This window comes from Sinohyriopsis cumingii, chromosome 8 (assembly GCF_028554795.1).
Source record: "Sinohyriopsis cumingii isolate HCF-2022 chromosome 8, ASM2855479v2, whole genome shotgun sequence".
Classification (NCBI taxonomy): domain Eukaryota; kingdom Metazoa; phylum Mollusca; class Bivalvia; order Unionida; family Unionidae; genus Sinohyriopsis; species Sinohyriopsis cumingii.
In genome coordinates, this window is record NC_142968.1 from 44,261,372 (window position 1) to 44,275,999 (window position 14,628).

A 14,628-nucleotide genomic window follows, 5' to 3' on the forward strand; every position below is an offset into this window, starting at 1 on the left:
TAATTTTGGAAATGCCTAATTGCAAAATAGAGGATCACGTGATCATGTTTACATTAAAAAAAATTATGTAGCCTTTGTATGTCCTTGATAAGAACCAATCATTTTACTCCGAGAAAAATGTTGTTTACTTGACCCTCAATCAAGGCTAGGAACTAAGTCAAAAATAGAAACAGTTTTTCTATTATTAGGTATTTAAGGAAAGATTCAGGTCAAACTGAATTTTCTGGAAAGTATCAAATTCCTAATAAACAAAATTACATTCCATTGACATGTAAAGAAAAAAAAAGATTCCAAAACCAATAAACAATCAAATCAAATCAAACACAAATTAAATCAAATAAAAATGTAATAAATACATAAGAATACTAATTTGATTATTTTGTCCTTCGCATTATATTGCATTTTTGGGGTTGGAATCGTATACAGTCTTTTCGATCCCAATGTTCTAGTTTATTAATGTCATTTGTATGATTTTAGTATCCTGCATGGTTTGACGTAATTTGTGGTACACCCAGTCATCTGCAAAAAAGAGAATTTTTTAATCGATTCTAATCATATTAATGATTTACAAGTAAACAAATCACTAGACCAATAGCGTGTCCTGTCACATTCCATTAGCTACTTTTGACCAACCAGATTTATAACCATTTGCCACAACAGTGTTATTGAAAGTTATCGACTGCAGAGGTTTGCATCCAGTTCCATATTGGAATAATTCACTCTTTGACAATTCATTGGGAATAGTCAAAAGTTTTCCAAAACTATCAAAATTATCACCCTTTATCAGTATTCAGCCCAATCATCAGTAAAACAACATTCTTCACAACTGTTCAAGCTATGTTGATATAATAATACCATTGTCTATAGAGTCCATGACAAGACAATATTGACAAGTGTTTTACAGAGAATTTTAATGAGTGAAACTGGATGTCTGACAAGACAATATTGACAAGTGTTTTACAGAATATTTTAATGAGTGAAACTATGTTTGACAAGACAATATTGACAGGTGTTTTACAGAGAATTTTAATGAGTGAAACTGTATGTCTGACAAGACAATATTGACAAGCGTTTTGCAGAGAATTTTAATGAGTGAAACTGGATGTCTGACAAGACAATATTGACAAGTGTTTTACAGAGAATTTTAATGAGTGAAACTGGATGTCTGACAAGACAATATTGACAAGTGTTTTACAGAATATTTTAATGAGTGAAACTATGTCTGACAAGACAATATTGACAAGTGTTTTACAGAGAATTTTAATAAGTGAAACTGGATGTCTGACAAGACAAATACCGTCAAGTGTTTTGCAGAGAATTTTAATGAGTGAAACTGTATGTCTGACAAGACAATATTGACAAGTGTTTTGCAGAGAATTTTAATGAGTGAAACTGGATGTCTGACAAGACAAATACCAACAAGCGTTTTGCAGAGAATTTAATGAGTGAAACTGGATGGTAATTTCTGACTGTCACCTCTTTTGAACAGTGTGCATATATTTGCCAAATCCTATGGAATTTTGCAAATGTCACTTGTGTTAATTCTGAAGACAATTTCTTAAGTATTTTGGGGTGTATTAGGACCACAAACGTTTGAAAGGTTTTAAACCATGGAGCAATATTTTGAAGTACAAAACATTCTATAACTATATTATCAATTTTGATGATGCATAATGGATGTAAAGCCATCATTACATAAGGTCATTTGATCTTCAGCAAGGAAAGCAAACAAAAACATAAACTGTATATTTATGATCTATTTCAGCAATCAACATAACTCTAGATTTGATGAGTAAAAATTAAAAACAAAATTTACAAGCACATTAGGATTACTTTTGTCCCTTCCTACCATGGCAATATCATAAAAATTCAGTGATCTTTGTAGCAGAGTTAATGGGCACACATGGAACATAACCAAGTCTCATGACTTTGTCTCAAAGGGCAATGGCGTAATAGTGCATAGTGAAAAAACAGATTGGTGACTCTGAGCTCAACTCTGAAGATACGTCCTTTGCTGTGGTGCACATGACACCAAATTGAGTAACATAAGTGTATAAAGATTCATCCCTGTAACTCAAACAGCTTAGTAGTTATTACAGGGAAACAAAAGTTTTAACCTATTAACCACTGACCGTTTCCTTGAAGATATGCTCCTAAATGGGGTACACAACACAGATTCTAGTCAAAAGGTGTTTCAAAAAGTACATAATGGATAAGAAATTTCATGGAACACACTAAATAATGAGTATACAAAATGTCACCAATTTAACCTGAATTGCTAAAAAGTTATGGAACAGAAAGGAAAGTGAAAACATAAAATACTTTTCCATGATCTTGACCTCAAAGATAGGACCCCAATGTGGTATACAATATGACATCTGTTGAGGACATACAAGAATACCAAGTTACAACCATTTATCTCCAATGGTTTTAATGACATAGCATAAACAATTGCATGATGCATAGAGAGAGAACGGACATATAGAGAAAAATTATTACTTTGTCCTTTTTGCTTTTGCAAACAGCTAGGAGACAAAAGAACAAAACATATATATTAAAATAAAAAGATTTATTCAACACCTGTATTGGAAGCAGGAACCTTACATATCTATTACAATTATCAGTGATAAAATATTGATCCCTTGGCCCCAGTAAGAGTAACATCAAAATACATGTGCAATAATTACTCTACAACCTATTAAATTACATGCTAAATCAGCCTAGTGGTAATTTGTTTCTGGTGCATTAAATGATGCATCATATGCCTTTGCACTATTTGCCATCATAAGAAACAAGAACAAAAATTCTTGCCGATATCTGATATTATTTTTTTTAAACTACAAAAAATTAAGTTCTTTGCCAAAGTATCAGTATTCAGCAAGTTATTAACAAGACATCCCCTTTTAGTCAAGTCAAATTTTGATCAAGCTAGAAATAAATAAATGTTGACAACAAGCTTAATCTAAAAGACTTTACCACAGACCATGATGTGGATAGATGGACAGGATATATATATACATGTATTTGGAACTGATTGCTACATTATACTTCCACAAAGGCAGGCCTGAGAAAAATCAAGCTCTAAACCAAAGGGGTTTATTCGTTATTAAAATTATTGTGTGTGCACCAACCTTAATTCATAAAGTACCAAACTGTACATTCACCTAGATTCATATTGTACCTTATTGTGCATTCACCTTGATTCATAAGGTACCAAATTGTGCATACACCTCAATTCATATTGTACTAAATTGTGGCTTCACCTTGATGCATAAGGTATCAAACTGTGATTATACCTTGATTCATAAGGTACCAAACTGTGCATTCACCTTCATTCATATGGTACCAAATTACACATTCACCTTGGTTGGTAAGATACCAGATTTTTCATTCACCTTGATTTGTAAGGCATCAAATTGTGCATTCACATTGATTGGCAAGGTAGCAAACTGTGCCTTCACCTAGATTCATAAGGTACCAAATTATGCATTCACCTTGAATGGTAAGGTAGCAAACTGTGCATTCACCTAGATTCATAAGGTACCAAATTATGCATTCACCTTGAATGGTAAGGTAACAAACTGTGAATTCACCTTGATTCGTAAGGAATCAAATTGTGCATTCACCTTTTGTGTAAGGTACCAAATATTGTGGCTTTCACGGTTGCTACAAGCCCCAGTTTTGAAATTATCATCATCACCATCAATCCCCTAACCCAAGATGTCGTTCGGACACCACAGATGACTTCTCTCCATCTCTCTCTGTTCTCTACTGCCATCTGGTGAATCTCCAAACTCTATGACTGTCCAGTGAGTTGAAATACCCAACATAAAATGGCTTTGCCATGAAGCCATTTCCAAATATATAGATACTGAGAAGAAAAATCTATTTGTCAGCCAAGCAATGAAATGTGTGCCAATGAAAACTCACAGAATATTTGTACATTTGTGCCACACTATAAAGCACATTGGTAAAACACAGGTATAATCTCTCACATCAGCGCCAATCATTACAAAATGGCTCCTGTTTGAAGGCTGCTATAGTGACAGTCATGGATCCCATTTCATTAACAGGTAGTACAATTATAAGTATGATGTACTTCATTATAAGGCAGTCTCATTATATGTTTCTGACTGGATTATATTTTTCCATATAGCGAACCTCAGTATAATGCAACTTTGCCTACCACATGTACTCATTTAAAAGACGAGTCCAACTGCAAACTGCACAGACCCAGATCTGCCATTGCATAGAGTGCTGGGATATCTGGGTTTGTGCAGTTTGTTAGGAGTAATCAGTAGAACAAACTACATAGACCCTGATCTACATTATGCTATGGATCTTTGCTGTTTACAGTTTGAATTGACTTATAAGTGAGTATACATGGTACAGCATACCTTTAACAGCGTCAGAGTGAATGGAAACAACGTAATTCACAATCTGATTGTTGTTGTAGGATCTAATACCATTTTTCAGCACAAGATAGGCTATACATGGCAGCCAGTATAACTGGTGGAGGAAGAACCCGGGAAAACCCCAGGAAGAACCAATGTCCCATAAGAACCTACTGGCAAGCTTTCTCACATAGCTACTTTGGCCGAGCATGAGACTCTAATCCATACAGACAGAGGTGAGATGGCAGTGATCCAGAACAGTGAGCACTTTAGACCACTCGGCCACCTGAGGCCCCTTCACAATCTGGAAGCATATGCAAAGTCACCAAGGATATAAAGTACACTGTGATTAAATTTCCAACCTTGTTCACACAATTAAGGTCGGATGCGGGAGGTCGTGGCTTCGATCTCCAGTCGAATCATACCAAAGACTTACAAAAATGGTACTAACAGCTGCCTTGCTTGGCGCTCAGCATTAAGAGGTTAGTATTAGGACTGATCAGCCTGGTGTCAGGATAATGTAACTGGGTGGGACATCATGCTACATGATACCCCAGTGCTAGACATCACTATAAACTGTCACACTGCAGACATCGTAGGGATATGACTGAAACATTGTAAAAGCTACAATAAAAATCCAAATCAAACACACACACATACATACACACACACAATTAAGGTCTAAAAGAGTATTCAATCCACATCAATTAATGACAGATTGAAACTATTCAACAAGAAAATAAATCACAGTATTAATACAAACAATAACCTGTTGACAACATGTCATTGTGAAACTTGTTCAGACACACAAAGTTATAACATCCTGGTTCTGCAAATCATGATAAAATAGAACAAAATATCATAATAAATCATCAACAGACCACTAATGATATTCTCCGGCAGAGTATACAAAAATCAAATACCATCTAAATAAGCTTTTCAAATATAAAAGCATGTATATTGGAAGCTATGCCCATATTTAATTTTTCTTACATAAAAACCACATAAAAACTTTCTCACATGTGGGACTGTTTCTCAATTTTTTATTATACATTATCAAAGAAAGCACACTGAAACTTTCCAAGTGGGAAACCACTTTAAACCAAAATGCCCTAAGGATGATCGTTTGTGAAATAATGAAATTTTCAAATCTGTTAAAAACCGATTTTTGTAAGTAGCTAAGGGTCCAATCATTACTATACTAAATCACTTGCATGTAGGTTGATGCAATTTCCTTCTGATAATCTTATTTAAATATTCATTAAATTTGCATAAGTTGAAGATCGTAGTCTCCTCTTATGAAAAAGAAAAACTACACTTAAGAATTGACTTTCTTAAGTATGATGCAATGACCAACTTCCACAAAAGAAAGCACATATGTACACCTGATTTATAGCAGGTCATAAATAAATAAAAAAAATTAAATGGTCTCATATTCTTTTCTTGGACTTTAATATTTACCTTTACAGAACTGTTATCTGTGATTATCAAAAATGTATTGAATAATTTTTTTCATTATTTATTTAATAAGAGATAAAATTGCAACCATGTAATTTCACTTTCAATCTCTATCTCACAGTTCACAGATGACAGTGCTAGATAAAAAGTGACATCACACTATGATACACCTAGGTCAAACATCACACTATGATACACCTAGGTCAAAAGTGACATCACACTATGATACACCTAGGTCAAAAGTGACATCACACTATGATACACATAGGTCAAAAGTGACATCACACTATCATACACCTAGGTCAAAAGTGACATCACACTATGATACACATAGGTCAAAAGTGACATCACACTATGATACACCTAGGTCACAAGTGACATCACACTATGATACACCTAGGTCAAAAGTGACATCACACTATGATACACATAGGTCAAAAGTGACATCACACTATGATACACATAGGTCAAAAGTGACATCACACTATGATACACCTAGGTCAAAAGTGACATCACACTATGATACACCTAGGTCAAAAGGTCAAAAGTGACATCACACTAAGACACGTAGGTCAAAAGTGACATCACACTATAACACACCTAGGTCAAAAGTGACATCACACTATGACACACCTATGTCAAAAGTGACATCACACTATGATACACCTAGGTCAAAAGTGACATTACACTATGATACACCTAGGTCAAAAGGTCAAAAGTGACATCACACTAAGACACCTAGGTCAAAAGTGACATCACACTATAACACACCTAGGTCAAAAGTGACATCACACTATGACACACCTAGGTCAAAAGTGACATCACACTATGACACACCTAGGTCAAAAGTGACATCACACTATGACACACCTAGGTCAAAAGTGACATCACACTATGATACACCTAGGTAAAAAGTGACATCACACTATGATACACCTAGGTCAAAAGTGACATCACACTATCATACACCTAGGTCAAAAGCGACATCACACTATCATACACCTAGGTCAAAAGTGACATCACACACTGATACACCTAGGTCAAACATCACACTATGATACACCAAGGTCAAAAGTGACATCACACTATGAAACACTTAGGTCAAAAGTGACATCACACTATGACACACCTAGGTCAAAAGTGACATCACACTATGACACACCTAGGTCAAAAGTGACATCACACTATGACACACCTAGGTCAAAAGTGACATCACACTATGACACACCAAGGTCAAAAGTGACATCACACTATGATACACCTATGTAAAAAGTGACATCACACTATCATACACCTAGGTCAAAAGTGACTTCACACTATGATACACCTAGGTCAAAAGTGACATCACACTATGATACACCTAGGTCAAAAGTGATATCACACTATGACACACCAAGGTCAAAAGTGACATCACACTATGATACACCTATGTAAAAAGTGACATCACACTATCATACACCTAGGTCAAAAGTGACATCACACTATGATACACCTAGGTCAAAAGTGACATCACACTATGATACACCTAGGTCAAAAGTGACATCACACTATGATACACCTAGATCAAAATTGACATCACACTATGATACACCTAGGTCAAAAGTGACATCACACTATGATACACCTAGGTCAAAAGTGACATCACGCTACAAAACACCAGCCTAAAAAGTGACATTTTATTGATGATAATACTCATAATGTAATAATCAGGTTGTTTAAATCTGCACAGTAAGTGTTGATTTTGCCAATACACATTACTTTAAAACCGAATCATGTTCCTGGTCATGAATCTTTCCTTCTTTAAATTCAACAATATTTAACTCAGTAACTTAAACAGCTATACTCTCAACACCAAAATAAATTCTGGTCCTAAAACTAAACTGTACACTGACACGAATCCATCAAACTGAAACTTAATCAGTGTATGTGTCTGTTGTTTAAATAGCTTAATGCCATACCAAATAAAATAATCAAGATATTAGAAATATGGATAGCTAATGACTTTAATGGGATGAATATAACCTGTAAGACATTGATAATCCTGTTCCTTTTTATGATCATAAGCAAAGACCAATATCCTTTTAAATACTGTACGTGTAATCTAAATTATAAATATTTTAAGCCTTTCCTTCTTTTTACCATTTAACAATGAACTGATTAAAAATGTCATAACATATAAATATAGAAAGTGCCTTATATTTAGAAATACAAACTATTCGTAGCAACAGAGTGTAGACAGAATGCCATAGGCTATCAGGGATTCAATTTTTGCGGGCCAAAATTCCAATAAAGAAACATACAGAAGTAATTAAAACTAATTACTATTTACATCTTTATAAATGTTGACTATTCCAAACATATTACAAATTTGTTTGCATGTGAGAGGGCAAATGGTCGCATCCATTTTTTCAGTGAAAATAGAGAACTTAAGAAAATAAAAACAAAAACTCAAAGCCAAACTTTAATTTGGTCCAGAGCAACTGCAATCATGAAACATTTCACTGTATTCTCAAATTTATTACAATATCTACCAATCATTTCCATAGATACTGTGCACACAAATGTGGAGTCCTTGAAAAAATATCACCGAGTCCTACTTTAATGTACATGGAAAATAAAGCTATCATAAATGTAATGAATGAGATGACTATATGGGCATAAAATCTTGTAGCAAATTAAGTACATGTACTTCTGTACCAGAAATACAAAGTCAAACACAAAATTCACTTTTCTTGCAGATCTGGATCTGCGCAGTTGTTAGGAGTAATCAATAGTGCAAACAACACAGACCATGATTTGCACATTATGCAGTAGCAGATCGGTGTCTATGTTGTTTGAGTTTTGCCTCATCTAATAAGCTAGTACATACGGCATGCAGGATAACATAACATGCCAATTTGTGGAGAAATATTTAGAATTTTACTGAAACCAGGGTCAGATTGTTAATGTATGGATCAAATGTGACATACCAATGTCTTATAAGACTATATTTTCTTGAACAAGAGGTGAATCTCCGAGACCAGATCCTACTGTTTTGTACAAGTGTATTAGAGTTATTAATTAATTAAATGTCACAATTTACAATTAGAATCTTCTACAAATATATAATTAGCCTCTATTAACAATGATTTTTGTATGGTACAAAGGGAATCAGAGTCCCTAATTTCTGTTCTGAGGGAGAAAAAAAACTCCACTTTTCAGCACAATAATGATTAATTCCCATCATTACTAAAAATATTAAATTCTTCCAATTGCAATGCACACACACACACACACACACACACACACACCCCACTGCTGTCACTGCCCATGCTTCTGGTCCTGAGTTATGAATTTCATTTAATACTTATTTACATTCTGATGCATATCTAAACTGATTAATTACTTCATCAAGTAATTCAAAGGCTTAAAATTAAACTAAAAACTTAATAAGCATTTAAATATTTGTTCTGATAGATGAGTAAGGCTTGTCTTTATTTAGAAACAAAATATATACATTGTCAAAGTTTGTAGAAAGGTGTATTAATATCATAAGAAACTAGCTGGGACCAAAAACATGTGGGCAGTTTACAGGGAAGACTGGCTTACAGAAGATCCATTTAGGTGAAGAGTTTAACAAAGCATTTATCACTATTCATATGCAATTATAAGCTTCTGCAGAAATATATATATATATATATATATATATATATATATATATATATATATATATATATATATATATATATATATATATATATATATAACACAATTTGAAGATGCTTTCAGTCTATACACAGGATTTCCATTGATTTTAATATCTCCTTAAGAAGTCCCTTGGATGTGCAATGAGAAGGTCTCCTCTGGAATGACAGAAATATCCCAGTAGGCCAGATAACACCAACAATATCAATCCTATGGCTAGGATGGCACGCTGCAAATAGAGATAACAGTGATGATGATGATAATGATTATGACAATATCTACAGTTAAAAAGATGGCAACACAACATTGCTAGTCCCTGCCTTACTTCAAGCTGACGATAAAAATATAAAATATTATGGACTATGTAGACTGAAATAAAGAATTCTTATATCTGATATAACAGACTTTAAAAATGCAACAAATTAATGTGGTTTATTATTCGTCATTTGGGTAAACAAACTTCAAAAATTTAGTTTTTATCATTCCAATTAATTCCAACTTAATAAAACATTGGTAAGTCAGACTTTCGTTAATGTGATAGACCCTATAATGAGCGAAAACTGTCAATGTTACATGATGGTCTTAACATGCCTCTGGAGAAAAAGAATTCATTAGATTCGTGCTAGTGAAAGAAACATATCCCCATGACAGCCCTGTAATTATCTCCATTTAAGTAACTACTGCATTTATATGACAAAGAATAATGAAATGGTTCTTTTCTTAACCTAAAACTACAAGTTTATTCAACATCTCTAGGTTTAAACTAATGATGTTATCTATGCATTAATGATATGGGATTTTTTTTCCCCGAATTCTAAATTTTGATGTAACCTCGTATGATTTATCATCTTCTGCTTTATGATCACAGGAATGAATCACCAATTGTAATTAATAGGATTAATTATGACTTCATAATCCCCCAATTAGGCACCTGAACACATTCAAAACCCACTCCTAAAAGATACATACATAAATAAAATCTGGATAGTGGGCAAAAATTAATTTAAAAATACCGTTCTCCTGAACATAGATAAGGATTTCTGATAAGAAGGATCAAAGCTTTTATGTGCAGAACTATCAAAGTAGATATAAACCATTAAAAAATGCAATGAAAATTAAATGGCATGGATTGAGAACAAAAACCAAAATCAAAAGTCATCCACAAACTTTTGATGAAGGTACACAACTGGGAACTAAAATATTTGGGCAGAAACTATTTTTCTCCTTTCAGTCACAACAACCTTCACCTTTGAACTTTTGGTCCCAATTTGATTACTTCTTTGTCAAGAGCTTGTCTGTAAAGCTTGGTAAAGGTAAATGTTATCATTCGAAAAAGAAATGTTAATGAACAGATGGACACAGATAACATACAAAATATGTTACACCAAAAGGTAATTGTATAAAAAAAGTAAAGTGTTATTTGAAAACCTAATAAACTACTTTAATATTAAATAAATGAAACTGAAAGTCTAAACTACTGCAAGCCTATACAATGTACTGAGTGAAACATCACATACTGCACCTTTGAGCTTGATAAAGTTTCACTTTTACTTTATTATTGCTTTGAAGTGTCTAAGTTGCACTCATGATCACTAAAATTGCCAAAGATGGTCAAAATGGTCAGATGGTGATTCAACCTATTTGATAATAATTCTGTACCTTGTGCTGCCAATTTTTTATTTAAGTTGCTGATATCTGCTAGTGTAATGCAATGTAAAGAAGCATAAATGATGTTCAGGACTTAAAAAAGACTGTAAAAGGATACAATTTAATACTCTGCACAAGGCTTAAGAAGAAAAATTAAAGACAAAGAATAACAAACTAAAAGCTAGTTCATAATGGATAACTAGCTGAAAAGGAACATATCTGAATAGAAAATATCATGAATCCATTTTCTACTACAATGGATTAATCAAACATATCAGTGTTATTGGGGGAGGGCTAAATTCATCGTCTACTCTGGAAATTTGAGTAATATTATGGGACATGATAGATGATTATCCCTGCATGCTTTTCTCAATTCAAAAGCTGTATTTACAAACTATAATTTCATGAAAAACAGGATCTCATCCAAAGGTTCTCAAAACTGTATAACCAAAAGTACACATGGAATTTTCTCAGTGGTTTAATTTTTGCAATTTGTGCAACCTAGTCACAAATTTTGAAAATGTACTCATACAGAATGGAATAAAGAAAACCATTGGAAAACTCCCTAAATTCTATTAAAATTAAAACTCTGTCAACATCTTAAATTCTTGAACATTTTTTTACAATATATAAATTTCCACATAGAAGTATGGTCCTGAAACTGACTCTATACAAGAACTTGATAGTACTACCTGTAGACTCAGAGAGTTTGTTAACCTTTATCACATACATAAATAACTCTGATGCAGCCAGTACTGTACATGTATGTTGTTGGGTGATTTGAACATATATATATATATATCAAAGGAAACAAAGAGTGTTTTTTCTGTGATGCACCTTATTTTCCCCCATGTGATGTGCCCGCCTTTCATATTCTGGTCAGCTGTGGCCACATTACACAATAGCTAAAGGTTAAACTTAAGTAAACAAGCAAGAAAGCAACTGTGACTAATTAACAGTTAAACATTTATCATTGCAATTATTTTGTGAAAAGGACCCCCCCAACATATGTTTAAAAAAACATGTTCTACAGTGTGTGTATGAAAGCACCAGCAATTGATTGACAAATAAACAATGCCATATTTTGTTGTAACTAACGGTACCACAAGTTAGTGAATGCAATTTAACTGTTAAAATCTGCAATCTCATGCAACCTTAGATGTGGTAACTATTTGTCCCACGCTTTATATCCCACCTTATTTCCTTAGGGTCAACTCATAAGGCATTTAACACTGTTTACCATCTAACATATTTATTTGTGGGGCACATATGCTGTATTATATGTTTTTATGTTTTTTTCTTCTCATTATTTCTTTTAATTTGATAATGGCAATTAACAATATATATATATATATATATATATATATATATATATATATATATATATATATATATATATATATATATATATATATATTTATGGTACAGTAACACCAGGAATTTACATGTGTCAGTTTCTTTGGTGGGAATAGGAATACTATTTTGTTTCCTGAGAAAATTACACAGCATTCACAGTGATCATTTTTGGGAAGGAAACTAATTGCTGACAATTTTATTGTTGTGGTTTCTTTATTTAATGTTGTGGTTTATTTTTTTATTTTAGTATTGTGCAGTGTGAAAAAAAAACCCATAAATTTACATGAATAATGCTTAAATTTAAGTCTATTTACTGAAGACCAAAAATCCCTTGCAGAATAATACTTATTTCATCACAACAAAAATAAGGGCTCTGAGTGGCCGAGTGGTCTAAAGCGCTCTGCATTACGGATCATTGCCATCTCACCTGTCTGCGTGGGTTTGAGTCTCAGATTCAGCCAATGTGGATATGTGAGAAAGCTTGCCAGTAGCTTCTCATGGGTCAGTGGTTCTTTCTTGGGTTTTCCCAGGTTCTTCCTCCACCATTAATACTGGCCGCCATGTATATCCTATCGTGTGCTGAAAAATGGCATTAAACCCTACAACAACAACAACAACAATCACAACAATATTCACAGGTGAAGGAGAAATGAAAATTGACAGACATAATGTAATAATTGGGAGTTCTCTGCAAAAGTTGAGGGATATTATGGGATTAGGAGGTAGGCATGGAATGACTCCAAAATTGGGAGTTTTTTCACCCAGGGAGTAGAGAGGTATTTTTTAGTGCTATAATATACCTTGGTAAAAATAAGATCATAATGTAATGATCTTGCCATTTTGAGCTGCACAGCAAGTACTGAAGAATCTGGATAATCCACACTGAGTTAACTGACATTTTACAGTATTATGATGTTGTTGTTGTTGTGGAGTTTAACGCCATTTTTCAGCACATGATAGGCTATACATTGCAGCCAGTATTAATGATGGAGGAAGAACCCAGGAAAACCCTGAAAAGAACCACCAACCCTCGAGAAGCTACTGGCAAGCTTTCTCACATATCCACATTAGCCGAATCCAAGACTCGAACCCACGCAGACAGAGGTGAGATGGCAGTGATCCGTAACAGAGAGCGCTTTAGACCACTAGGCCACTCGGGGCCCCCTGTATTATGATGTATCAAATCATTATCAAATCAGTATCAAATCATTTTTTTTACAACGTGAATGGCAACAACTAACCAAAGTATTTCAAAGCATTTTGGTGAGAATATTGCAACATGGCTGCGAGTTTCCTGGTTGTTGTTGTTGTTGTAGGGTTTAACGCCATTTTTCAGCACATGATAGGCTATACATGGCGGCTAGTATTAATGGTGGAGGAAGAACCCGGGAAACCCCCAGAAAGAACCACCGACCCACAAGAAGCTACTGGCAAGCTTTCTCACATACCCACATTGGCTGAATCTGAGACTCGAACCCACGCAGACAGAGGCGAGATGGCAGTGATCCGTAGCGGAGAACACTTTAGACCACTCAGCCACTCTGGGCCCCCTGCGAGTTTCCTGGTGAGACCTGGCTGTGAGATTTTTAGTGAGAATATTGCAACATGGCTGTGAGTTTCCTGATGAGACCTGGCTGTGAAAATATTGCAACATGGCTGTGAGTTTCCTGGTGAGACCTGGCTGTGAAAATATTGCAACATGGCTGTGAGTTTCCTAGTGAGACCTGGCTCTGAGATTTTTAGTGAGAATATTGCAACATGGCTGTGAGTTTCCTGGTGAGACCTGGCTGTGAGAATATTGCAACATGGCTGTGAGTTTCTTGGTGAGACCTGGCTGTGAGATTTTGGTGAGAATATTGCAACATGGCTGTTGAGTTTCTTGGTGAGACCTGGCTGTGAGATTTTTAGTGAGAATATTGCAACTTGGCTGTGAGTTTCTTGGTGAGACCTGGCTGTGAGATTTTTGGTGAGAATATTGCAACATGACTATGCGTTTCTTGGTGAGACCTGGCTGTGATTAAAAAATCTTAAAAAACTTCCAAGATCATGCCTGCAATTTCAAATCAGAGGAATTTCAATAGGTCATGAT

The 14,628-nt window shown here is 34.4% G+C and overlaps 1 protein-coding gene across 5 annotated transcripts in view; it reads right to left on the reverse strand.

Moving 5' to 3' along the window:
• Window positions 1–2,552: 2,552 nt before the first annotated feature.
• LOC149793394 (nicastrin-like) overlaps window positions 2,553–14,628 on the reverse strand; it is a 60,543-nt gene continuing 48,467 nt past the window's right edge. For 2 of the 5 annotated variants that reach the window (XM_089967376.1, XM_089967371.1), the window contains 2 exons: window positions 6,282–9,765; window positions 2,553–6,022 (listed from right to left, as the gene is read on the reverse strand). In XM_089967376.1, the coding sequence (XP_089823502.1) occupies window positions 9,646–9,765 (120 nt within the window). In that variant the 3' untranslated portion in view covers window positions 2,553–6,022; window positions 6,282–9,645. Of the gene's footprint in view, window positions 6,023–6,182; window positions 6,216–6,281; window positions 9,766–14,628 lie in introns of those variants that run through there. The other 3 variants (XM_089967374.1, XM_089967372.1, XM_089967375.1) reach the window with 3 other exon arrangements.